The sequence below is a fragment of the Cuculus canorus genome, chromosome 5 (genome assembly GCF_017976375.1).
Source record: "Cuculus canorus isolate bCucCan1 chromosome 5, bCucCan1.pri, whole genome shotgun sequence".
NCBI classification, from domain to species: domain Eukaryota; kingdom Metazoa; phylum Chordata; class Aves; order Cuculiformes; family Cuculidae; genus Cuculus; species Cuculus canorus.
The window spans coordinates 16,755,687-16,780,266 of NC_071405.1; the positions used below are offsets into that span (position 1 = coordinate 16,755,687).

At 53.3% G+C, this 24,580-nt stretch overlaps 1 protein-coding gene across 7 annotated transcripts in view; it reads left to right on the forward strand.

Annotated features, from left to right (window-relative positions):
- MYRF (myelin regulatory factor) overlaps window positions 1–24,580 on the forward strand; it is a 64,268-nt gene that overhangs the window by 35,845 nt on the left and 3,843 nt on the right. For 4 of the 7 annotated variants that reach the window (XM_054067973.1, XM_054067978.1, XM_054067974.1 and 1 more), the window contains 17 exons: window positions 1,943–2,255; window positions 3,184–3,356; window positions 3,576–3,699; window positions 11,808–12,003; window positions 12,439–12,515; window positions 12,776–12,886; window positions 13,216–13,306; window positions 14,717–14,917; window positions 16,010–16,118; window positions 16,953–17,062; window positions 18,449–18,609; window positions 19,990–20,062; window positions 20,367–20,455; window positions 20,623–20,691; window positions 21,333–21,413; window positions 23,174–23,259; window positions 23,469–23,615. In XM_054067973.1, the coding sequence (XP_053923948.1) occupies window positions 1,943–2,255; window positions 3,184–3,356; window positions 3,576–3,699; window positions 11,808–12,003; window positions 12,439–12,515; window positions 12,776–12,886; window positions 13,216–13,306; window positions 14,717–14,917; window positions 16,010–16,118; window positions 16,953–17,062; window positions 18,449–18,609; window positions 19,990–20,062; window positions 20,367–20,455; window positions 20,623–20,691; window positions 21,333–21,413; window positions 23,174–23,259; window positions 23,469–23,615 (2,211 nt within the window). The remainder of the gene's footprint in view (window positions 1–1,942; window positions 2,256–3,183; window positions 3,357–3,575; window positions 3,700–11,807; window positions 12,004–12,438; window positions 12,516–12,775; window positions 12,887–13,215; window positions 13,307–14,716; window positions 14,918–16,009; window positions 16,119–16,952; window positions 17,063–18,448; window positions 18,610–19,989; window positions 20,063–20,366; window positions 20,456–20,622; window positions 20,692–21,332; window positions 21,414–23,173; window positions 23,260–23,468; window positions 23,616–24,580) is intronic. The other 3 variants (XM_054067977.1, XM_054067979.1, XM_054067976.1) reach the window with 2 other exon arrangements.

The window sequence follows — 24,580 nt, forward strand, 5'->3', positions numbered from 1 at the left end:
TGAGGTGAGATCTCAGGAAGAAATGTTCTGCTATGAGGGTGGGGAGGCCCTGGCCCAGGTTGCCCAGAGCAGTGGTGGCTGCCCCATCCCTGGAGGTGTTGAAGGCCAGGTTGGATGGGGCTCGGAGCCCCTGATCCAGTGGGAGGTGTCCCTGCCAATTAGAACTGGATGGGCTTTGAGGTCCCTTCCAACCCAAACCATTCTATGATTCCAGGATGTTCACTCATGTTTTCCTGGGAAAATCTGCACATTCTTTGAGGTCCTGTTTTTCTCAGCTCATGGACAGCTGGAAGCCTAAGCAGCTGCAGAAAGGGAGGTGGATTAGCTCCACACACCAGGCACTTCTTTTGGCAGTGATGTAGTCAAATCAACCCTAAATGTGGTGTGGCTTTAGTATCCAATTCCAAAGAGAGGAGGAGAAAGGTTGGATAGCATTTGAATGTCCTGTTTTGTTTATTTAAATGTAGAGATCAAAGTTTTCTTCTGGTTTAAATTTAAATGAGCAAGAAGTGTCCCCACTGAAGTCCTCACTGGTCATGCCGATGAGCTGGAGGCATTCAGGTCCTTGAGTTGTCTCTTCCTTTCTCTGGTTGGTTCCATGCCTGTCTCTGCTCTCCTTGGAGGAGAACACAATAAATGTCCTCACGCGGTTGTGCTTTAACGCAGTGACAAGCCTTCTTCGGTGCCTCTGGCCCAAGCTGGAGTTGGGCATCCTTGGGACATCTCCCTCCAGGGGCTGTAGAGACCAGGCAGCGCTCTGACCCACAATCCCAAGCTCTCAGCTGACCAGTGCTCTGTGGGGTGAATCCCACCCTTGGCTTCTCCAGGCTCTATCAGTGGGCAAGAGTTCAGTCTCTTGTGGCCCACAGCATGAAATGGGTGATCTTTGCCACAAAGGCGTATTGCTGGGCACTTCGCTTGGGCCACGCCCAGAATCTGTACAATTAGGCCAAGTTCAAGTGCTTTCTCTCCTGCTCTGCATTTCCAGACATAGTTGCTGACTGTTGGACCTTTGCCCCCAACTGTGCTTTCTTGGTCTATGCACAGAATCTTGGAATCATTGAGGTTGGAAAAGCCCTCTAAGTTCATCCAGTCCAACCGTCATCCCAACCCCACCGTGCCAACTAAACCATGGCCCTGAGTGCCACGGCCACGTGGTTTTTGAATCTCTCCGGGGAAGGAGACTCCACCAGTGCCCTGGGCAGCTTGCAGTTCCTTGGTGCTACAGGAATTTTGTGGTTGATGGCTTTTGTTTGAAGGGAGAATGAAAGCTACCACAAAAGCGGCCTGGGAATTCCAAAAGAGGTATTTTTCACTGCAGAGCATCCATGGTTAGCAGATAGCAGGAAAGTTTGTGGGAATCTTCTCTGTTGACCCTCAGCCTGGGGACCTGGTTGCCCTTTGAGTTTTGCTTCTCGGAGCTTCAGGATGCTGGGCCTTGCCTACTTCCTCCCCTTCCAGTCTCACCTCTTCTCAGATGATGTAAAGCACAAGACACTGAGGTTTGTAGTGTTGTGTGTCTCTTCATCAGCTGGGCAGCCAGGACCCTGCTCTGCAGATCCCACTTGGACAGCCTGTGTCTGAAGCTGACAAGAGATAGAAAGCACTGCTCTGGTTCTCATGATGAGCAGCCCTGGTGGTGTCTGTAGGATGCCGAGACCATCAAGAAACCTAGGAGGAGAAGGCAGTGCAGGGCAAGGTGGCTGTTGCAAGGCAGATGGGGTGGCTGAGGGGACGTGGCTGTGCTGAGACTGAGCAGAACAGGCATGGATTCATTAAGGTAACCAGGTTTCATGAAGGTAACTGTGGGTTAACAACAATAACCAGGCCTGGGATGGTTCAGAGAGAGAGGAGAGCTGTGTTTGCTGGACCTGGGCCTAGGACACATGGTGCATAGCCTTACCTGCTGCTCTAATATCTATTAATTTTTCTCTCTTTGAAGATCCTCACCTCCTCCGGACCATGACCCCTGAAAACATGTGCCACATGACTCCCCCTTCTCGCCTGGAGCACCCTCCACCACCTCCTCCGCCTCCACCTCCACCCCCTCACCTCCAGGGTCCACCAGCGCCTCCTCCTCACCCTCACCAGCCACAGCACGCCCCTCACTACCCCAGCCTCCAGCGGGACATGTACATGAAGGCTGAGCCTCTGATGCCACCCTACGGCATCGGCCAGGGCATGGCACCTCCTGACCTCCACCACGCGCAGCAGTCGCAGATGCTGCACCAGCTACTCCAGCAACATGGAGCAGAGTAAGGCCTCAGAGTGGCAGGACTTTCTGTGGGGATTTGGGGAAGGGGGAATGAGGGAATGGGAGCTGGAGGCTTGCACGAGGCGTAAACAAAACTATTGGGTTGAACTGCAAGTTGAGGAGCGTGCCCTGGCTCTGTGGGAGCAAGCTGGGGAGGCGTCGAGGTGGAGATGACTTCAAGTGTCTTCAGCACAGGAAGGACATGAAGCTATTGGAGCAGGCCAGAGGAGGTCATGGAGATGAGCCAAGGACTGGAGCACCTTCTGTATGAGGCCAGGCTGAGAGAGCTAGGGTTGTTCAGCACAGAGAAGAGAAGGCTGTGGGGAGACTTTAGAGCAGCTTCCAGGACTGAAAGGGGCTCCAGGAAAGCTGGGGAGGGGCTCTTGATCAGGGAGTATAGGGACAGATGAGGGGAACGGTTTGGAGCTGAAAGAGGGGAGATAGAGATGAGATCTTAGGGAGAAATGTTTTGCTGTGAGGGTGTGGAGGACTTGGCCCAGGTTGCCCAGAGCTGTGGTGGCTGCCCCATCCCTGGAGGTGTTGAAGGCCAGGTTGAATGGGGCTTGGAGCCCCTGATCCAGTGGGAGGTGTCCCTACCCATGGCAGGGGGTTGGAACTGGATGATCTTTAAGGTCCCTCTCCAAATCATTCTATGATTCTGTGAAGTGTGGGGCAGGGTTCTTCCATGTGTGGCTCGCAGTTGGGTGATGGGAACAGAGAAGAAAGCAGAGCTGTGGCTCAGTGCTCTGGCACAGAGCTTGGCAGTTGCAGGATGGGTGGGCAGAGGCTGGTGGGAGAAGGAGCCTGTACCTCCCTGTATGAAGGTTTTGGGTTTAATGTGAGATCTCAGCTTTTTTGGGAGCTGGGGGTTGTTACCTCCCCAGCTCTTGCTCTCCTGCTCAGCCATCCTATCCCGCGGGTCTTTGCAGCCTCCCGGTTCACCCTGCCAAGAAGCGGAAACACTCCGAGTCCCCCCCCAACACCCTCAATGCACAGATGCTCAACGGGCTGATAAAGCAGGAGCCAGGTATGGGGTCTGTGCCACTCAACCCTGACAGAGTCCAAACACCTCCCTGGCACCAGCCGGGAGCACTCTCACCAGGTATGTGGTTTTGAACCCATCATCCTTCCTCTCCTTCATTCCCCCAGCATGCAAACCCCTGCTGCCAGCTCGGGCACCGCGTTTGGGTGGGGGGCACGTGGCCACCGCAAGCTTCAGCTGTCCACACAGGCACTGGCAACGCCAGTGGCTTCCTTGTGCTCTTACCCAGCTGGACCTTCTGTCAGAGTGGTTGAAACAGGTCTTTTCCCCTCATTGCAGGCCTGATTCAAGATAACGACAGCTTGAATGGCTCGTACTTGGATCCCAACTACCAGTCTATAAAGTGGCAACCACATCAACAGAACAAGTGGGCGACTCTTTATGATGCCAACTACAAAGAACTGTGAGTGATTCCCCCACGTTTGAACAAAGCCTGATTCGTTTTGGTGGCAAGGGACTGGGTTAGCAGTGGGGATCATACTCACAAGATGGGACAAGAATCTTCTTGGGCTCCCCCTTGTCCTCTCCTGTCATCTGCTTGCCTGTGTTGTGGTGGAGGTGCTCTTCCCACTATACCGTTGCCATTGGGAAGTTACTCCACAGTTCTGCAGATGATTGAGAAATAGTGTTGGCACTGTAGGAGTGAGCAGAAGACGGTTCAGCAGCGTTGATGGCCGTTCAGCAGCCACTCAAACCTTGGTGTCCCATGGAGGGCTGTATTGTCAAATATAGCCTTGTTGTGAGCATGGTTGGAACCAGCAGTGCCCTTTCCTCCTGCCCAGGCTTCCCAAGGTCCTGGATTTTAAATTAAGTACTAGGATTTACTGGACAGTGTGTAGCATGGATGACTGGAGGTGATCTAGAAGGACTTGAGCACAGCTTGAGAGCAACGTGAAAAGGAGCCTGAGGAGGAGGAGTGGGAGCAGTTGATGGGCAGAGGAGAAAAAGAAAGGAAAAGGGAAGGGGTTGAGGAAAGCTGGAAGCCAGGAGAGGTGGGCGAGGGGCAAGGGGAGAGGGCCAAGAGGAAAGTTGGGGTGGTGGAAGCAGGAGAGGGAGCAGAGAGCGACTGGGTGGACTGATGGGGCTGACAGGGTGGGGAGCTGGAAGGAGAGGCTGGGGCAGAGAAGGCTGGAGGCAGTGCATGGACAAGCTGCTGAGGGAAAGAAGGGTTCTGAGGAGGAAATTGGTCTGGATCCTCCCTGCATTCCTCAGAGGTGACAGAGAGCTGGCAAGCAGCAGGCTGGGTTCCAGGAACTGCTTGCTGAGCAAACGAACACCCCATTTCCCTTCTTTCTCCTCCTGCACAGCCAGTGGCTGGCAGAGGTCATCCTGAGGAGGGTCTGCTTTGTTGTCTGCAATACCAAATAACCCAAACCTATGAGCACATCTTGCTACGATGGTGCTCAGGGTGGGAACCACAGACCCCAGGCAAGGCCAGTTGTGGAGGCAGAGGAGGATCTGTGATGTTCAGGGAAGCTGCCGCTACAAGCCCCAGCATTCCTCCACACAGACCTCCAGCTCAGCCCAGTCATTGTATCCTCTTTAATGCAGAGCTGGTGGTAACTTGGGCATCCTATGGGTTGTTCCCCTGAGGAGAAGTGGGTGTTGGAGTTGGTTACATTGTTGGTGACATCCTTTCATTTGCAAAGACTGTTTTTGTGATTCTTTGCCCAACCAGGGCAGGAGAGGGGTAATTTGGGGAGGTGGTCACTTTTGGTTAACTGTTTCCATAGAGGAAGCATCTCCCATCTTAAAGTGGAATATTGGCTACTTCTAGGAAGTTGTGAGCAGCTCCAAAGTCCAGACCTGCAGCCCTGTCCCTGCTTTCCACCATCAGTTTGCTGATTTCTCCCCAAGACCTCATCTCAATCTCTTCTCTTTCAGCTCCAAACCGTTCCCCTTGTCCTGTCCCTGCACTCCCCAATCAAGAGCCCCTCCTCAGCTTTCCTGGAGCCCCTTTCAGTCCTGGAAGCTGCTCTAAAGTCTCCCCGCAGCCTTCTCTTCTTCAGGCTGAACAACCCCAACTCTTTCAGCCTGGCCTTGGACAGGAGGTGCTCCAGCCCTCAGATCATCTCTGTGGCCTCCTCTGCACTCGCTCCAACAGCTCCATGTCCTCCCTGTGCTGAGATCTCCAGAACTGGACACAGAACTCTAGGCGGGGTCTCACAGAGCGGAGCAGAGGGTCAGAATCCCCTCCCTCCCTGCTGGTCCTACTGCTCTGGATGTCAGTGAGCTCTGAGAAGCAGAACCAGGAGAAGCAAACCCTTCTTCTCTAACTCGGGCACAGACTGTCAATCCCTGGTGTGGCCTCTCTTCCACCATCAATCTCCATGGGGCTTTCCCTGTGTGGCAGCAGCACAAAAGCACCTTATGTAGTCAGCTCTGTGCATTGTAGGAGCAGACCTTTCACGTGGCCTCGCTTTTCTCCTTGACATAATGAGTCCCCTTTTTCTTTCCATCTTGCTGTTTATCTGCGCTGGGTAAACGAGCCCTCATCTGAAACACGTTGAGCTTGTCACGGTGACATGCTTGCAGGTGTTACAGCCCCTGGGCTGGAGATCTTACCGTGCATCCCAGTGTCATATTGGCAAAGGCAAACCACACATTGTCTTCTGCTGGGCACAGCTAGGATGGGGCCTTGGGCAGCCTTATCTAGTGGGAGGTGTCCCTGCCCATGGCAGAGGGGTTGGAACTGGATGATCTTTAAGGTCCCTTCCAAGACAAACTGTTCTATGATTCTATGAATTTGCTGGAGTGCTGCAAACCCCAGCTTCTAACTTCTGCAAACCCAACCCTGCTCTACTGCGTTCTTTGGAGCTGTGCTTGGAATCACTTGCCTAAGACCTGCTTTTAGGATTTAGGGTGAAAGCCAGAGCAAACCTACTTCTGTGGCATTTAGGTCATCGTCCCGTTGTGTAATAGGTAAATTCCTTTGAACTGACTTCATGGGGATTTTAGGAACCCACGTGCAGTTTTGTTGTGGTGCTGGATTTGGCTAGAATTAAGGGTTCAGGTCAAAGGTTGATTGATTCCACACTACCTAAACTACCACACTACCTAAAAGAAGGTTGTGGTGAGGTGTCTTCAACCAAGTAATAAGCATCAGGATGAGAGGAAACAGCCTCAAGTTGCGCCAGGGGAGGGTCAGATTGGATATTAGGAACAATTTCCTCTCTGAAAGAGTGGTGAAGCATTGGAAGAGGCTGCCCAGGGCAGTGGTGGAGTCTCCATCCCTGGAAGGGGTCAAAAAAACATGTAGGTGTGGCAATTCAGGACATGGTTTAGCAGGCATGGTGGGGTTGGATTGGGTGAGCTTAGAGGGCTTTTCCCACCGTAATGATTCTATGATTCTACCTCACTTGTCCTGTGTAGGGACAGGAGTTGGACTCCATGATCCTTGTGGTCACGTTCAACTCGGAACATTCTATGATTCTATTATTTGCTTCCTCCTTTGTGATGGTTTTGAAGCCAGGTAGCTCTGAGAGAGCTGAACCTACATCTCTCTCTAAATGGAAAATCACTTGGTTCTCCTGGTACAGCATCAGCAGAATACATCTATGAGGAACTTCAAAAACTGCATCTTCCTGTCCTCCTTCTAGAAGAGGACTCTTTAGGTTGACCAGTCCAAGTTTTAGCAGGTAGGATCTTCTCCTTCCTTTCTGCCTTTTGCGTGGAGCTGACATCTGTTACTCTTGGAGATCCACAAGCATTTCCAAATACTCCTGGAGATCCCAAAGCAAGGACCAGGCATTCCTGGTCTGTTTTCTGCTGGAAGGTGGCCTCTCATTTGTATGTGCTGTTATTTTCGTGCCCCTAGAGGAAACATATTTTTATGCCTATGATCCAGGTGCCCACAACTTATTCACAGCCACAGGAATCTGAATCATCCGAATCATCTGATTTTTCCTACTCTTATTCTTATGAAAAGAGACCAGAAGGGTGGGTTAAGGAGGACGACTAAGCCTTGAGGATGTCCTGAGCCCACAGGAAGCTGTTCAGGTTCTTTCCCCAGTGCGATGTTTCTCACCAAGTCAAGAGCTTTGTGTTGTAACAGCAATTGCTGCACACAAAGAATAGCTCTGGCACGTGTAGCTGTTGCCATGAGTTGGTGAGATGAGGGCATCTGAACTCATTCTGTGGTTCCTAAGTAGCTTTTCTGCCTTCCAAGAGACTTGTACAGTGACTTTTATTGTATGGATGGCAACAGATATCCCAGGGAGATGTGGAGCAGCCCTGCAGCAGCCATCTCTGCCAAGAGAAGAAGAAAGGAAGACCAGGCTCATAGGAGTTACACGGGTCTAGTTTGGACACTTTGTAGAAGTAGACTGGAGTAAGGAGACAGAGGAAAGGAAGGAAGGTAGAGTGGTTGCATGGATTTTGGTGGAGGTGCCTGAAAATCCAGGTCTTCACTTGCTGGGCTTGTGTCTCTTTGCTTGCATGCCTGAGGAATCCGTGTTGGTTGAGGGAAACCAAAGTCTCTGGTTTAGTTTTATTGATGTTTCTCTTCTTGGCCTTTTGGACTGGTTTTGTGGTTTCAGACTCGCTGAACCTTCCAGAAGGTTAGAGCTGGTTTCCAGCAGCGGTGCCGAAGAGGCCTGGAACCAGGCACTTTGCTAATTTACTCCTGGGAGCAGGAGAAATTCATCTCTCTGACAGCAGGCTCTGATAGATGCCAGCAAGCTCCCTCCTCCCTCTCCCCGTTTGTTTACAGCTTGAGGGAAGGCAGCTGGCGAAGGACAGCATGGTGCTCAGCAGAAACACCTCCACGCTGAGGCCAGAGCCTTTCTGCTCCAACCCTGGGAACCAGGCTGGTGCCATTCTCTTCCCACCAAGCAAACAGGAGCTCTCCGTGTGCTCTCCTCTAAAGCGCGGGGCTAAACCAGAGCTTTCAGGCTTGTACTTCTTGGTTAAAAGAAATGTAAAAACATAGAATGGGCTGGGTTGGAAGAAGGAGAGAAATGGGGGAGACTTTTCTTCCAGAGAGGAACCGTTTGAGCCATGTGAGCATCCCTTTGGCAATCCTGCTCCTGGCCACAGATCCCTGAATGGTTCCTATTTTATCAGACACTTTTCTCCTTGCAGTGCCTTTCCCTTTGTTTCTCACTTCAGCGTGGAGGGTGAAGGTGCTCCTTGCTCTTCTAAGTGTTGCTGATAGACATGGAAGTGGGGAGTTTGTAACTTCTCATCCTCACTACTGCTGGCGTTCTCAGTCCTGTCTTAATCCACCGTTGTCAGAGGAAGCATCTTGGTGAGAAGGCAAAGCGTCAGGAATAAAAGGTCTGGGATTCAAGAGCGTCTTGGAAAGCTGGGATGAGGCTCTTGATCAGGGAGTGCAGGGATAGGATGAGGGGAACGGTTTGAAGCTGAAAGAGGGGAAATTGAAATGAGATCTTGGGAAGAAATGTTTTACAATGAGGCCCTGACCCAGGTTGCTCAGAGCAGTGGTGGCTGCCCCATCCCTGGAGCTGTTCAAGGCCAGGCTGAATGGGGCTTTGGGGCATCCCTTTGACCCCAGACCTTTTATTCCTGACACTTTGCCCTCTCACCCCTGCACTGTCCCTGGCAAACATTGACATGACTTTGGCTGCCCCTGTGTCATTGATTTGTCAGCAGCTGGTGTCATCCCTAATCCAAGGAACCGCTCCTTTGTTCTCCTCCTGCCCCATTCCCATCTCAGGAGGAGCATGCTGCCAGCTGCTGCCCAAGGACACAGTCTGGTGGTGACTCTAAGGTCTCTGTGGGTTAATTAAGATGAAGTATTACTCGAGTCCTTAATGATAGCTCAGGCAGAGATGTCCTCACCTGACCTGGCAGTGGGGGAGTGGGTTTGGGGCTTTCAGGTACGCTTTACAACACAAGTAAAGAAAAGCAGTGGAACGTGAGATCGAGGGGATCTCTGCAGTGAAGGTGATCCGAGAGCAGCTCCTTGGCTGAGTTGGAGGGGATGGACTGAACGCAGAGTACTGGGAAGAGTCCTGGTGTCCCTGAAACCTGGAAAGCAGCTTCTTGCCTCCAGTCTATCCCAGGACAAGGATCCCACTTTGGGGAATGACAGCAGCCACAGCCATTGGGAAAACTGGGAGAAAAGGAGGCTCTGAAAAGGAGACACTCAAAGGACCAGGCATTTCTAAAAGATGGAGGGAGCCTGACTGTTCCCCCTCTTTCAACATGTGTTTAGGAGCCATCAGTTTGAGTGATGTTAACCAGAGCTTTGGAAGCATCCATGGTTTGGAAATTGGGTCAAAGCCTCCCTCTCTTTTGCTTTTTCTGTTAAAAATAGTGGTGGGAGTGGCGAGTGCTTGAGGGTCCCAGGCAGATGGAGGCAGTGCAGGAGGCAGAGCTCTTGGGGAAAGCAGTCATGGAGCAGCTCCAGCATCCGTGGAGAGACAGCAGAGGGTGCTCGGACCAGCCCAAGCGACAGCTTCTCATCAAAAAGAACCAGATGGAGGGGTCGGGGCTGAGAGCAGAGGGGAATTCCTCTCGTGCTTCTGGGCTAAGGTAGTGCTCTGCTCCCACCGTCTGATTTGTGTTCAGGGCACAGTGGTCCCTCAGGGGCAAGAAATGAGTAGTTGCTCCCAGCCAGGTCATCCTTCATGGCTGCTTGGAAATACCCACAGGTTTCATCCTCATGAAACCAATGGCGGGGGGGGGTGGGGGGTGGTAGGGCTGGCTTTCTTCCCAGAAGAAAGGAAGGGACACCAAAGGAGCAGGAGTGACCTTTCCATACCTCCCAGAGTCTGCTGAGGTCTGCCTCATCCCTGGCTGTCAGTGTGTCCACCTCCCCTCCCGTTGCTCTGGGCAGTATCCATCTGTCTGTCTGTCTTAGGAACCGGAGGTGATAGGCAGAAGTGGTTTGCTTTTGTGGAAAAGCGCTCCATGATTTCATGACATCAAAGGCTGGGCTGAGCTCCCCTTTACCTCATCCTTTAATTAAAAACAATGGGATTTGGGCATTCTGCTTGATGAGGAGGTAGGATGAGAGGCATCTCCTTCCCCACTGCGTAGGACGGGCAGCGCTCTGGGGGCCCCACCAGCCCAGGTCTGGGGTTTTTGGATGGTGAGAGAAAAGGGTCTTGCTGCAAAGGCCACATATTTCCCTCGTTCCCATGGTAACCAGCCCATTAAGGAGATGTAGATTAAACCTTCCCAGCTGGCCGGCGTTCATCGGGCAGCCAGGGCCGCCTCCTCCTCCTTCTCCTCCTCTAGCTGTGCTCGCTGGGAGCTGGAAGCAGGTGGTTGTGATTTCGGCAGGAATCCAGCACGCAGGAGGTACTGCCTGGTAGCAGGGCGAGCTCAGGCGACATCAGGAATGCGATGGGTGAAGCGAGCAGAGATGTGGGACCCCAACCAGGTCAGCCTGAGCTGCTTCTCCCAGCAAACAGTGTTCAGGAGGTCTTACCCAGGCTTTGGGCAGGCTGTGGAGCTTGGGACCTCCTGTATGTGTTGAGCCAGGGCTGAGCGGCACTCAGAAAGGAGGTGCTGCCCTGGTATGACTCATATTTACTATGTTTATAGTGTTAGTTCTACATCAGAGCATCTAGAGAGGTGATCACCTCAGCATCCTAATCAAGTCCATATTTGAGGAACCATATTCTGTTCATAGAATCCTGGAATGATTTGGGTTGGAAGGGACCTCAAAACCCATCCAGTTCCAACCCCCTTGCCATGGGCAGGGACACCTCCCGCTTGATCAGGCTGCCCAAGGTCCCATTCAGCCTGGCCTTGAACACCTCCAGGGATGGGGCAACCTGGGCAGGGCCTCACTGTATAACATTTCTCCCCAAGATCTCACTTCAATCTCCCATCTTTCAGCTCAAAACTATTCCCCTCATCCTCTCCCTGCACGCCCTGATCAAGAGCCCCTCCCCAGCTTTCCTGGAGCCCCTTTCAGTCCTGGAAGCTGCTCTAAGCTCTCCCCACGGCCTTCTCTTCTCCAGCGTGAACAACCCCAACTCTCTTGGTCTGGCCTCATACGGGCGACGCTCCAGCTCACCTAAAGCAAGGCTTGCAGCTTCAAGGAGGTCCAGACCTTCTCTGAACTCTCATCCCTGCGTGGCAGGTTGGGTTGCTGCATGGGCTTAGGCAGGGTGTTGAGTTCATGTCAGGCAGTGCTGATGAACCCCATGGCACCCAAGAGCAGCACCAGGGCAGGGCAGGAGGGGTAGCATCAGAGACTGTCTTTTTTGCTCCAACACAGCCTTCCTTCCCCTCCCACATGCCTGCGGATTTTGTTTTGTGGCTGTAAGTGTGAGTAGAGGTAGCTTTATACTTTGTGGCAAAGTGGGACTGTTCTTGGTACAATCATGTTGTGGGACATGGAGGTGAGCTGTCTGCCTAGCCCTTTCCATCCATCGGTGGGGTGGTTTGCTGGGATGTGGCTGTATACCATGCCATATGGACCCCTCATTGTCTCTGCTTCTGGATGTGTAGCTCATCCTTCCCTCCACAAGCGTGAGCTTCTCCTGGTCTGCACAGGGCTCTGGTCTTAATGCCCGCTTGCCTTTTCCACAGCCCGATGCTCACATACCGCGTCGATGCTGACAAGGGCTTCAACTTCTCCGTGGGGGATGATGCCTTTGTGTGCCAAAAGAAGAATCACTTCCAGGTCACAGTCTACATCGGCATGCTTGGAGATCCCAAGTATGTGAAGACCCCTGAGGGCCTGAAACCCTTAGAGTGCTTCTACCTGAAGCTGCACGGAGTGAAGGCAAGTGGGAGTTAAGGGCCAGGAGCCAACCCAACAGGGAGAAGGGGTGCTTGGCATATGGATGGGATCAGGCAACACCACATATTCATGTGCTAAGTCATGTGGGAAGCATGTAGAAGAGCGCGGAAGGCCAGAACAAGGCAGAGGTTGAAATATGGGTCCTAAGGTGGATTCAGTCGCTGCCTGGGTGTCTTCAGGGCTGCCTCCCACTCATCTTTGAGTCTGGAGGTATATAGACACTTCGGGAAGATCCTTTCAGCCTCAACTGGCTTCTTTCATGGGAGGCACCCGTGCTTGGCCAATAGCCACGCTCAAGTTGGGTGTTGCAAGGCAGTTGTACTGAGTCATAGGAGGGCTGGGCAGGGGAGAAGGAGGTGGGTAGGGGAAGGTCTCCACTTTCCACTCTTTGTCACACGCCCAACTCTTCCTCTCCAGCTGGAGGCCTTGAACCAGTCGATCAATATAGAGCAGTCACAGTCCGACCGCAGCAAACGGCCCTTCAACCCTGTCACGTGAGTATTGTCCAGGGTACAGGCAACAGAGAGGGTGGAGAAAGGGGTGAGTTGAAAGTCTTGGGATAGCACTGTGGGTTTCACAGTCTCCAGTTTTCTCCGCTTTCTCACAGCAAAGTTTTCCCTCTTTACATTCTCCACTCTTCTCTGTGCCCAATTCATAGACCTGCCTTGGTGGAGCGGGCCAGGAGATGGCCATTCCCCAAAGAATCTCCTCTCCAGCAATGTCCTCACTTGCTCCTGTGTTTTCCTTTCCTCAGGGTCAACCTGCCTCCGGAGCAGGTCACCAAGGTCACCGTGGGGCGGCTGCACTTCAGCGAGACCACAGCCAACAACATGCGGAAGAAAGGCAAACCCAACCCGGACCAGAGGTGAGAGCACAGATGCCTTCTCCAAGCCATTCTGAGCAGTGGATGTGCTGGTCTTTGAGTCAGGGAGCATGGCTGGAGGAGGGGGGATGTAGGGGGCGGGTCTTGAATTGGCCATCCTTGTCGGTGTGGAAGAAAGGAGGTGTCGCTGTGGCCACAAGAAGGGTCTCTCCCACTCTGCAAGGGTCTGGGGATGGTGTCTGTGCTCCGTGGCACAAGGAGAGGGGATATGCGAAGCCTACCAGGACAGCTTAGTGTCTTCTCCAGAGGAGAAGCGGACTCAGCAGTTCCCGGTGCAGGATGGTACCCTGACCTCTCTCCCCTCTTGGCAGGTATTTCATGCTCGTGGTAGCCCTGCAGGCACACGCCCAGAACCAGAACTACACGCTCGCAGCCCACATCTCTGAGCGTATCATCGTCAGAGTAAGTCCCTCTCTCCTCCTTCAGCCTCTGTAGGTGCCTCAAAGTCCTGTGCTGGACATCCTGGGCAACCCTCCTGTCTTGCTTGGGCTTGCTTGCTTTCCTACCTTCTCCAATCCCTTACTGCCTTGCTTGTACATATCTCCATCCATGCCTTGGTTCTGGCTCCAGCTTTTGCACACCTGCGTGGTCAGAGCAGCCTCAGAGCAAGCAAGAACCTGTTGCAGGACAGGGGTAGAGTTGTTGGGAGTGAGTCTTGGGACTGTGCAGCAGGAACAAGTCCTACAAGTGCAGGAAGTCCCAGTACCTTCCTAGGGCAGCACCTTTTACATGTCCTAAGGCAGCAACGCTCAGATGGGAATGCAGAGGAGCAGGAAAAGAGAGGCACCATCCCTGGAATCTCCTGGGGCTCTGTTAGAGCACTGAGTTGCAGGACATGAAGTCGTGGTGTAGAACACAGAGGGACCTTGGTGTCTGCAGACAAATTAGTCCACAGGGAATCATGCAGGCTCCAAGGTGCCAAGCACAAAACTGTGAGGAATTGCAGGCAGCCTGGACTGCCCCATCTCAGCCTGCAAATGGGTCTCCAAACCACGGGAGCAAGGCAGAACCTCATGATTTGGAACCTAGGAGCCTCACTAGGTCTCCTGCTGTCCTGCGTGGTTCTGGTTGGATTTGTTGGAACAGCTCTGATAGCTGAGATAACAGCTCGAGAAAGCAAGGATATTCCTTTCGGGAGAGGAGCAGAGCAGGCGTAGCCTTGGTTCCTGCAGAGAGAGGCTTGAACCGGGCCAGCAGATGAATGCCAAGGTTGTATCTGCTGGAAGAGCAGGCTGGGATCTGTTCCCAGGGCTGGCAGGGGATCCCTGCCCTTCCCACTTGGCTTTGTGCTGCTGCAAAGCTCTGTCTCGCACCTCCATGACCTTGCTTGTCCTCTACAGGCTCTGCCTTGCCTGTCTGTCCAGCTCCCTGCTGTGCTACCTGTGAAGCTGGAGCTGCCACAGCTCAGCCTCGAGGTCTTCCACAGGCTGGAGATCCATGCCAGGATCTATCCCAAAACCCCCTTCCATGTCTCAGGTTTCCCTAAATGAACGTGCCCCAGTTTGAGCTGAGATCTTCCCTGTGCCCATTTCCCTTCTATGGAGCCGGGACGCTGCTGTGCCATCACGGTGCTTCTGCCAAGCTTTGCTTCACAGCTATTTTCCCTCAGCAGCTCAAGGCTCTCTGATGTCCATCTGTTGTCCATGACCTCTCCTGCTCTACCATCCCTCTGCAGCGTGCATAGAGGGGTGGGTCTGCCGGGCTCTTGACATCCTGCATCTCAGGGTTCCTCTGCCCACCAGCACTGCAGCATTTCTCTCCTTGGTTTCTCTCCTGCTGCTTTTCAGCTCTCGCTTCCCTGTTTCTGCACAGGCCTCCAACCCTGGCCAGTTTGAGAGCGACAGCGATGTCCTCTGGCAGCGGGCACAGCTCCCCGATACTGTTTTTCACCACGGCAGAGTTGGCATCAACACAGACCGCCCCGATGAAGCCCTTGTGGTCCATGGCAACGTGAAGGTCATGGGTTCACTGATGCACCCGTCAGACATCCGAGTGAAGGAAGACATCCAGGAGGTAAGAGCCAGGCACACAAGAGTAGGCTTGGGGTGATCAGGGATCTGAAGAGGGACCACAGCAAGCACGGTTGTCCTTGTAAGCTTGTTTCAGCTGCTGATTTTGACACAGTCCTGATGGGCAACCTGAGCTTCTGTTGAGTAGATGAGAGGTGCCTTAGAAGTCTGTCTGTTCCAAACACAGCCTGTCCACCGTGTCTTAGGGGATCTTCACTCTTCCGCTTAGCCAGAAATAGCAAATACAGACATTACAAAGCTGGAAACAGGGGATTATATCAGATAATGGGGGGCTTGCCAGAGGGTGAAAGGCTCAGCTCTGCCGCAAAGTCCTCTCAGATGGACGTGCCTGTCCAGAAAACTTGGGTACGATCACATCTCAAATCCGTCTTCCCCAACCAACAATCCTAAGCCCAAATCAAGGCTGGGTGGAGAATGGATTGGGAGCAGCCCTGAGGAGAAGGACTTGGAGTGCTGGGGAAGTAGAAGCTCAACATGAGCCAGCAATGTGCACTCACAGCCCAGAAACCACCCATGTCCTGGGCTGCATCCAGAGCAGTGGGACCAGCAGGGAGGGAGGAGATTCAATCCCTCTGCTCCACTCTGTGAGACCCACCTGGAGCCTGTGTCCAGTTCTGGAGTCCTCAGCACAGGGAGAACATGGAGCTGTTGGAGTGAGTGCAGAGGAGGCCATGGAGATGATGTGAGGGCTGGAGCACCTCCTGTCCAAGGCCAGGCTGAAAGAGTTGGAGTTGTTCAGACTGGAGAAGAGAAGGCTGCGGGGAGACCTTAGAGCAGCATCCAGGACTGAAACAGGCTCCAGGAGAGCTGGGGAGGGGCTCTGGATAAGGGGATGCAGGGACAGGACTAGGGGAAGAGTTTGAAGCTGAAAGAGGCGAGATGGAGATAAGATCTTGGGGAGAAATGTTTTGCTGTGAGCGTGGGGAGGCCCTGGCCCAGGTTGCCCAGAGCAGTGCTGGCCACCCCATCCCTGGAGGTGTTGAAGGCCAGGTTGGATGGGCCTTGTTCTTTGGAATATGGAAACTTCAGAAGCACCACCCCACTTAGGAGCTGTGTGTTATCCGTTTTGCCCCAGGTGGACACCACGGAGCAGCTGAAGAGGATCTCCCGTATGCGGCTGGTACACTACAACTACAAGCCCGAGTTTGCAGCCACGGTGGGCATTGACAACACCTCTGAGACAGGTATGGGTTTTGTGTCACGCCACGATGACTTCCTCACATCTGCAGTTCTGGACGTTGCATTCTACAATGTCCAGCAACATTTTGCTCATGGCACTGCCCTACCTTTCCTGGCAGGTGAACCCAGCTGGGCAGCCCCCCAGGCCTGAGGGTAGGAGAGAAGGGGCTTCCCACCACCTGGAGTTTAGGCCTGTAATGAGACTCGCTCTTTAGTGAGTGGGAGAGAAGATGGCACTTCCCATATGTGGCTTAAGCTCTGCTCTGGTGAGACCGCACCTGGAGCCTGTGTCCAGTTCTGGAGTGTTCAGCACAGAGAGGACATGGAGCTGTTGGAGCGGGTGCAGGGGAGGCCACGGAGATGATCTGAGGGCTGGAGCACCTCCTGTCCGAGGCCAGGCTGAGAGAGTTGGGGTTGGTCAGCCTGGAGAAGAGAAGGCTGCAGGGGTGGAACTGGATGGGCTTTCCCACCCAAACCATTTCATGATTATAGAGTTTCCACAATAAGGCTTCTCCACGTACCCACCTCTCTCCAGGGGTACCCAGGGAGCTTGGCCATGGGTACACCTTAAGCGGTGTGATGCAAATAGCCCTGCCTATGTAATCTGGGAACCAATCTTGTCTGAACAGCCATGTTGCTGAGCCAGAAAGGTCTGTCCAGGCCACAGGGCCTCCACCGAGCTCTACCCGGCCTTGCACAGGGGCAGTGATGGGAAGACAGCCCTTGTATTGTCCCCAGCACAGAGGATTCCTGCCAGCAACCACAGGGACAAGAGAAAGAACCATGGCAGCAGAAGCCCTGCCCACACCACCTTGACCCACCTTGCTGTTTCCACGCAGGTGTCATTGCTCAGGAGGTAAAGGAGATCCTCCCTGAAGCTGTGAAGGACACTGGGGACTTGGTCTTTTCCAATGGGAAGACCCTTGAGAACTTCCTGGTAGTGAACAAGGTCAGTGGCAACCCAAAGGGGCAGAGACGCTGGGGAGGTCGTTGAACTTCGGCTCAAGGGAGTTACAGAGCTGAAAATGGAAGAGGGAAAATGTGATGCTTGAGAAAAGTTTCTGAGCAAACAGCACCCATGTGAGTTGCAGACCTGGCTGGGCTTTTAGCCCAGGTGGACATCAGACAGCAGCAAGGAGGAGCTAGCCTGATACTGGTGAAAGTTGGCAGCACAAGGAAGGGCTCCTTGTTGGCAACCTCCTGTAGGGAGGCTCTTAGTCACCATCTCTCCTTTCTAGATAAGATAAGATGGTTAATGTCAAGATAACCCAGAGCACGTGGGTGCCTGACCTCTCCGTAACCTACAGCAGCCTGTTTGCTGCTCTGGGCATTGAGAAGACAGCCTCCTGTAGGATGCATCGAGCAGACAGCCTCTCAGAGCTGCCAGCTCTCTCCTGAATCGCTCTACCCAGAGTACAAATGGCCAGGAGGGGCCTTAGTGAATTCTTTCTCCTTTGTGGAAGCCTAGATGCCTGCAGTGACCTCACTGGCTAGCAGTAGCTGTGAGCATGGCCTTCTCTGTCCCATCTGCACATGGCCAGGCCATTGTTGTCCTTGGTTTCTGTGTACAGCCCTCTTCCGTGGGCCACAGCATCAAGCTGTGCAGTCTGCTCAAGCTGAGCTCTCCAAAGAGGTATCTGCCTGCTGCTACAAATTCTCCACAGTGTCCAAGATCCTGGACCAGCAGAGCAGTGAGATGTTGTGCCTCAAGTTGCTCTGGAAGTGGGGTGGCAGAGCCCGAGGGTGGATAAGGGCTATGCCACAGTGCCAGCAGCAGTATGTGGGGTGTGACAGTTGTGCCAGAGGAAGATGCTTATGCTGGAACACCCTGTCTGCACCAGAGGGGCTGCAGGAGGAAGGTTGCTCTCCAAAACCTTATGGATTTGGCCTCTCCATTTGTCTAGATCAACTGTTGGTTGGATAATGCTGCAGTATAGCCCCAGCAGCAACTTTGTAGAGCAAGACAGAGGGCTGGGGAGGAGAAGGGGTGGACAGGGAGCATTGCTCACTTGGTTTGACAACCTGCTTGAAGGTGGAGACTTTGTCCTTTGTGACTGAGGAGGACTCTGAATTAGCTCCAGTAGGAGAAGGTTCTCAAGGATCCTGCATCAACATTTATTGTTTTGATTGGGTTTGAGGAAGATATCTTTTGGGTTTGCATCCAGGAGCTGTAGAGATCGAGATGTGCCACGTTGGATGATTCCCTACCCCCAGAGCTGGGGTGTTGTGTAGCCATTTCCCCAAGACAGGGCAGTCAGTGTGGTCAGGTCCATGGGAGCAGGGCTGGTGCCTCCATGTGCTGGGCCGCTCAGACTGACGACCTCTTCCCTGGCAGGAGCGCATCTTCATGGAGAATGTGGGAGCCGTGAAGGAGCTGTGCAAACTGACAGACAACCTGGAGACCCGCATTGATGAGCTGGAGAGGTGGAGTCACAAGCTGGCCAAGCTCAAGCGGCTGGACAGCATGAAGTCAACCGTGAGCTCTGGGGCATTCAGGTACAGGCACACTGAGGGCGCGGAAGCCAGAAGGGATGTCTCCTTTGGAGCCCAGGCAGCCCGAAGTGACAGCTCAGTTCAGGAAGAGAGAGATGGGAGCAGTGGTTAGTTGTTGGCAGTTGTCATTTGGTAGATTCAAGGAACTGAGCTTGCTGAGGCAGGTCTGGCACACACAGACCAAAAGCCTGCTCTTAGACCAGCCCAAAAACCCCAGAATGAAATTGTCTCCACATTTTCCTGCAGAAAGTGAGCGGCCTTCTCGGGGCAAATTGTTTCTCATGCCATCAGAATCATCGTGCTGACCCTGGTCAGCTTGTACAGGTTTTGGGACAGAATTCAGGCTCTCCGGGCAATCGACTAAAGCCGATGACACCAAGCTCTGTGGTTTATTTGACATGCTGGAGGGAAGGGATGCCATCCTGAAGGACCTGGATAGGTTGGAGAGGTGGGCCTGTGTGAACCTCTTGAAGTTCAGCAAGGCCAAGGGTAAGGTCCTGCACCAGGGTTGGGGCAATCCCAAGCACAAACACTGGCTGAGGAGAAGGACTTGGGGTGCTGGGAAAGGAGAAGCTCAACATGAGCTGGCAATGTGCGCTCACAGCCCAGAAACCACACGTGTCCTGGGCTGCATCCAGAGCAGTGGGACCAGCAGGGAGGGAGGGGATTCTGACCCTCTGCTCTGCTCTTCTCTGCTCTGGTGAGACCTACCTGGAGCCCTGCGTCCAGTTCTGGAGTCCTCAGCACAGGGAGGACATGGAGCTGTTGGAGCAAGTGCAGAGGAGACCACGGAGATGATCCAAGGGCTGGAGCACCTCCTGTATGAGGCCAGGCTGAGAGAGTTTGGGTTGTTCAGCCTGGAGAAGAGAAGGCTGAGGGGAGACCTTAGAGCAGCATCTAGGACTGAAACAGGCTCCAGGAAAGCTGGGGAGGGGCTCTTGATCAGGGAGTGCAGGGACAGGATGAGGGGAAGAGTTTGAAGCTGAAAGAGGCGAGATGGAGATGAGATCTTGGGGAGAAATGTTTTGCTGTGAGGGCGGGGAGGCCCTGGCCCAGGTTGCCCAGAGCAGTGGTGGCTGCCCCATCCCTGGAGGTGTTGAAGGCCAGGTTGGATGGGTTTTGGAGCCCCTGATCCAGTGGGAGGTGTCCCTGCCCATGGCAGTGAGTGGGACTGGATGGGTTTTGAGTTCCCTTCCAACCCAAACTATCCCATGATTCTATGACCAGCACTGCAGCTACCCCCAAGCAGATGAGGTGACACGGGTTTGTGGCTGTCAGTGCTGCACAGAGATTTCTCCCCCACCAGAGAATCACATTTGTCTGGGAGTCCCTTCAAATGCTGCCCCTGCACAGCTTAGCTCCATCCGTCTTTTCTCCTTGCAGCCAAACAGGAAGCCAGTTCAGCCGAGCGGGAAGCGTGCCCCACAAAAAAAGACCCCACAAAGTAGCCAGCAAGGTAAGGAACTGCTCCCAAAGCATCAGCGCTGTGGTGGGGAAGGTGGCCTCCCTGAGAACAGTCATCTGCATTGTCCTCGTGTGTTTTCTTACACATCTTGCAGATGGAGAGACCCCGTCTGCTCCTGTTTCCATGATCTTTCCCTCCTTTGTGTCCATGCCTACTGGAGATGTTATGTGATTTCTGCACCAAGGGGGTTCAGGGCTTGCAGAGGAGCAGAAATAGAGCTTGGGATGGGCTGGGTGGGATCTCTGCGAGGACCAGAGCTGTTAAGTTGTCCTGTTGATCTTTTTGTCTCTCGCAGTCACCATCAGTTGTCCCAGAACAGGCCTGCATCAGCCAGCGCTTCCTGCAAGGCACCATCATTGCCCTGGTCGTCATCATGGCTTTCAGGTGAGACCACATGCCCTTCTCCCTGCTCCTTCTCCACTGTCTCCGTCCAGCTCATCGGTTTGGGTGTGGAGCGAGGGGCTGCAGACCTCCAGCTTCTTTCATGGGCTGAAATTCCTTGGAAACAGCCTATTACCATGACTTTGCCCCATGCCTCTCTCTCTTTCCAGCGTGGTGTCCATGTCCACGCTCTATGTGCTGAGCTTGCGCAGTGAAGAAGACCTTGTGGATGTCGATGGGTAGGTACCTTTTGGCTCTGCGGGAGGGATGTGAAGCAGCTGAAGTGGGGAAGGCAGCAGCTTCTGTGGGGTTATTTAGCATGGTTCCAGTGAGCCAAGCTGTAAAGCCAACCAAAGGCACCTGCCCATCCAAGGTAAATTATCTGGAGCAAGAAGTGAGGAGCAGAGAAGACAAAGCAAATTCCCTCTTGTCTGGCTGCTCACATGGCCAGTCTGAATGTTCTTTGGGTGCCTCTCCAGCTGGACTAAACCAGTATGATCCCACTGGTTGCATTGGGGATGCCCGGTTGGTGCTAGGCAGGAGTTTTCCTCTGCAAAGTCTCCTTAGCATGGAGAGAGCATTGAGGGAACGGCCCTGCCTGGCAAGCGTGCACACAGTCCATGCTGTGTTTGACACAATTCACTCCTTTGGGAGCTCACATTACCAGATAACCAATCTTTTTCTCTTTCTTTTCCCCCTCTTCTATCCCTCTCCCTTCTGTTCTGATTACATCTCCCATACAACTCATTTCCTTTCCGCTTCATCTTTCATTTTCCCATTCTCCTTTTCATTATCTTCCATGTCCTCTTTTATCCCCCCTGTCCTCCTCATCTTCTACCAACCTCCCTTTTCTTCTCGTCTCCCTTCCGCTGTCCTGTAGCTCTTTTGCTGTGCCCACTGCCTGTCTCCTGGCCCTCTTTCGGCACAGGGGTCCTGGTGTCCCGGTCGCTCTGTGTCCACGGTATGTTATTCTTTCATTATCCTGTTATTGAATTACTACCTCCCTTCTCTCAACTCCTCTTCTTCCTTCCATCTGCACCACAGAGGAGCAAGAATCTTAAGCAAAATTGAAAGCAAAGAAAGAGTTAGGAATGTACTTCAAGCAGGACTCCAGGAGGAAGGATTATGGACCCCGTCAGGAAGGAGAAATGAGGACTAGGAGGTTGAAGAACCAATTAATCAATGGCTAAATCAAGAAATTAGGTACCACAGATAGAGCAGGAGCAGAGAGTTTGGAGGGAGTAAAGAGGATGAAGGCACTGAGGAATTGGCCCAAAAGCTGTTCCTGCCCTCTCTTGGTATCTGAAAAGCTTTATTGCTGAAGGTCACTCTCTAAGTACAGGACGGAGCAAAAGAAGGGTAGAAGAAAACCCTAAATGATCTCTCTTTATCAGCGTTTGGAAAGGGGCTGACGCAGGGAAAGCTGCCCCAGTTACTCATTAAATACAGACCCATAAAGCATCTCTGTTAGTGGGTTTGCGGAGCTGCTGCAAAATACTTCCCTGGAGAAGACAACAGGCCCTCCCTGCCGGCAGCCTTTGACCAAAATGTGGCATAAAAGCAGTGGAAGCCACAATTGATTTGTTCCCTTCCTGAATTCCACATCAGAGTGCTTCACAGGAAGTGATTAAAAAGGTAATTGCTCATGGGATGCGAGATAAAACCACATCTGGAAAGTGATGAGGAGGTGGTGGAAGACAGTGAGGAACAGGGGTGGGGTTTGGGCTGGGCTGGAGGTTGGCTCCAGAGCCTGGTGTCCACATTCCCTCCTTCCACTGCATCTCCTGCCACCAGAAAAAGAAATCCATGTTACAAGTCTTGCAGGTGACAGGGTGGCATTTTGGTTTCTCTGAACAAATGACAGCTCTGTTTACCTCTGAGAAACCTCAAGGGGACAGGCAAGGCGAGAGTAGAAGACAATCAAAATGTGAGCCAGATAAAACCAAACTGCTCCTGTGCCTGGGCAGGGAAAATCATGAACATCTTTGTTAGGAGCTTGGTGAACATTTCTGCTCAGTAGGCAGCTACAAGCCATGGAGGTGAGAGCCTTGGTTTATCCCACAGCTCTGGAGGCAGTAGCTGGTGCCCAGAAGTGGTTTTGCTCTGGGTTCCTGTGCAGACATGGGAGGAAACCAGCACCAGGCAGCAGTTCCTCCCCTTTCAAACCTGCCTTACTCTTGAGAGATGCCCATGGTGTAGCCCATGTAGCTCCAGTGAAACAACTGAGATTACGTGGGATGAACCAGGGTGGGATTCTACAAAACAAGGTGAGGAACAGTCTGTCTCTGAGAGATAAGGGGATCCTCCCTTAGGCAATGGTGAGTGCTTGGAGCCTGGTCTGGTGTTCATGTGGAGACCAGAGCACGTAATTCCACCCTGAAGGTCACGGTTAGAAATCAAGTGTGCTGAGTACGCCCTGGGAGCATTGCTGGTGTCTTCTGAACCAGCTGGGACTGCTCCCTGTGAGACGTGGGACTGCCACCCAATCTGCCGTGGCATTTCCTACTTCTCCTTGCTGTGTGTGCCTTTCTCCTGCCTTTCCTTTCCCAGATCACGTCAGCCTGTGCTCCTCCTCACTCTTGTGCTCTCCACATCTGCTCTCGCTCTGTGTATCTGGTCCCATCACCCCACTCACTGCTGCAGCCGCTTCTCCCTTCACGTTCAAGTGATGTTGTTGTACCCTGTGGTAGAGGTTTTCACCCATGCTTTCCTGCATTCCAGGTCAAACCAGAACATTGATAAAACACAGACAGTGCGATCCACAGCTGCGTCAGTCAGAGCCAGTGGCAGGACCCCCATGCACCACGGTAGGTCACAGCATGGTAGAGGACCTGACAGATGTGCACGATGATGGGTTGTGATGACCGTGGCTGCTCCTCTGTGCCCAGGTCTTGCTGGCAGTGAGCTGTCTCAGTACTGGGTGGTCCCGGGGCTCTGGCAGGAGCACTTGGTTCTGCTCCTTTAGGATGCCTCTCCCCTTGACTTACTCCACGTGTCCCTGCTTTTTGCCCTGCAGTCACAGAGGACACGCCTGACTTAGTCGTCAGCGTGCTAGCCTGCTTCAGCCCACCGTGTTTCTCTACATGCTGCTCTGCTGCTTCCACCAATGTCTCCTCTGTCGCGCTTTCTGAGACCAGCCCCACTCATGCCACCAACCGGACAGGTAAGTACCAGCCCAGGCACCCCAGAGGTGCTGAGATAACACCATTGCAGCACGTCATAGCTCCATCTCACCTTGTGTCTTACCTCTTCATGCCTGGTTTCCTCCAACTCCATTGCCTGGATTGAGCCCTGCTCCAGCAAAGCAGGACTGCCAGGCTGAATGGCCCTCGCTGCCCATTGTGGCACGGTTCCAACATCCCTGGCCGTGCTGCCAGGGTTGAATCAGGGATGGGAGATCTTTGGAGCTGCCTCCTTTACCAGCACAAGGTCATGAGAGGCTATGCTGGGTTGGCCAGCGTGCCCTTCGCTCATTCCTCTGTTTGCTTTGAGCATGGGTTTGACGGGTCAAGAGGGTTGGACATGGACCTGATAGAGAGAGTCCAGAGGAGCTGATCCGAGGGCTGGAGCACCTCCTGTATGAGGCCAGCTGAGAGAGTTTGGGTTGTTCAGCCTGGAGAAGAGAAGGCTGCGGGGAGACCTTAGAACAGCTTCCAGGACTGAAAGGGGCTCCAGGAAGGCTGGGGAGAGGATCTTGATCAGGGAGTGCAGGGATAGGATGAGGGGAATGGTTTTGAGCTGAAAGAGGGGAGATTGAGGTAAGATGTTAGGGAGAAGTGTTTTGCTGAAAGGGTGGGGAGGTCCTGGCCCAGGTTCCCCAGAGCAGTGGTGGCTGCCCCATCCCTGGAGGTGTTCAAGGCCAGATTGGATGGGGCTTGGAGCCCCTGATCCAGTGGGAGGTGTCCCTGCCCATGGCAGAGGGTGGGACTGGATGGGCTTTGAGGTTTCTTCTAACCCTACCCCTTCTATGATTCTCTGTGTGCTGCCTCTTGGCTGGACTTTTGTGAGCTCACTTGCTCCATCCCCAGCCACTCTCCTGGGAGAAGCACCTCAGGCAGTCACTGTGGAGTCCTAACACACCTACCTTAACCCCACCTTAACCACTGTGTCCTTACCAAGCCCAGGGTT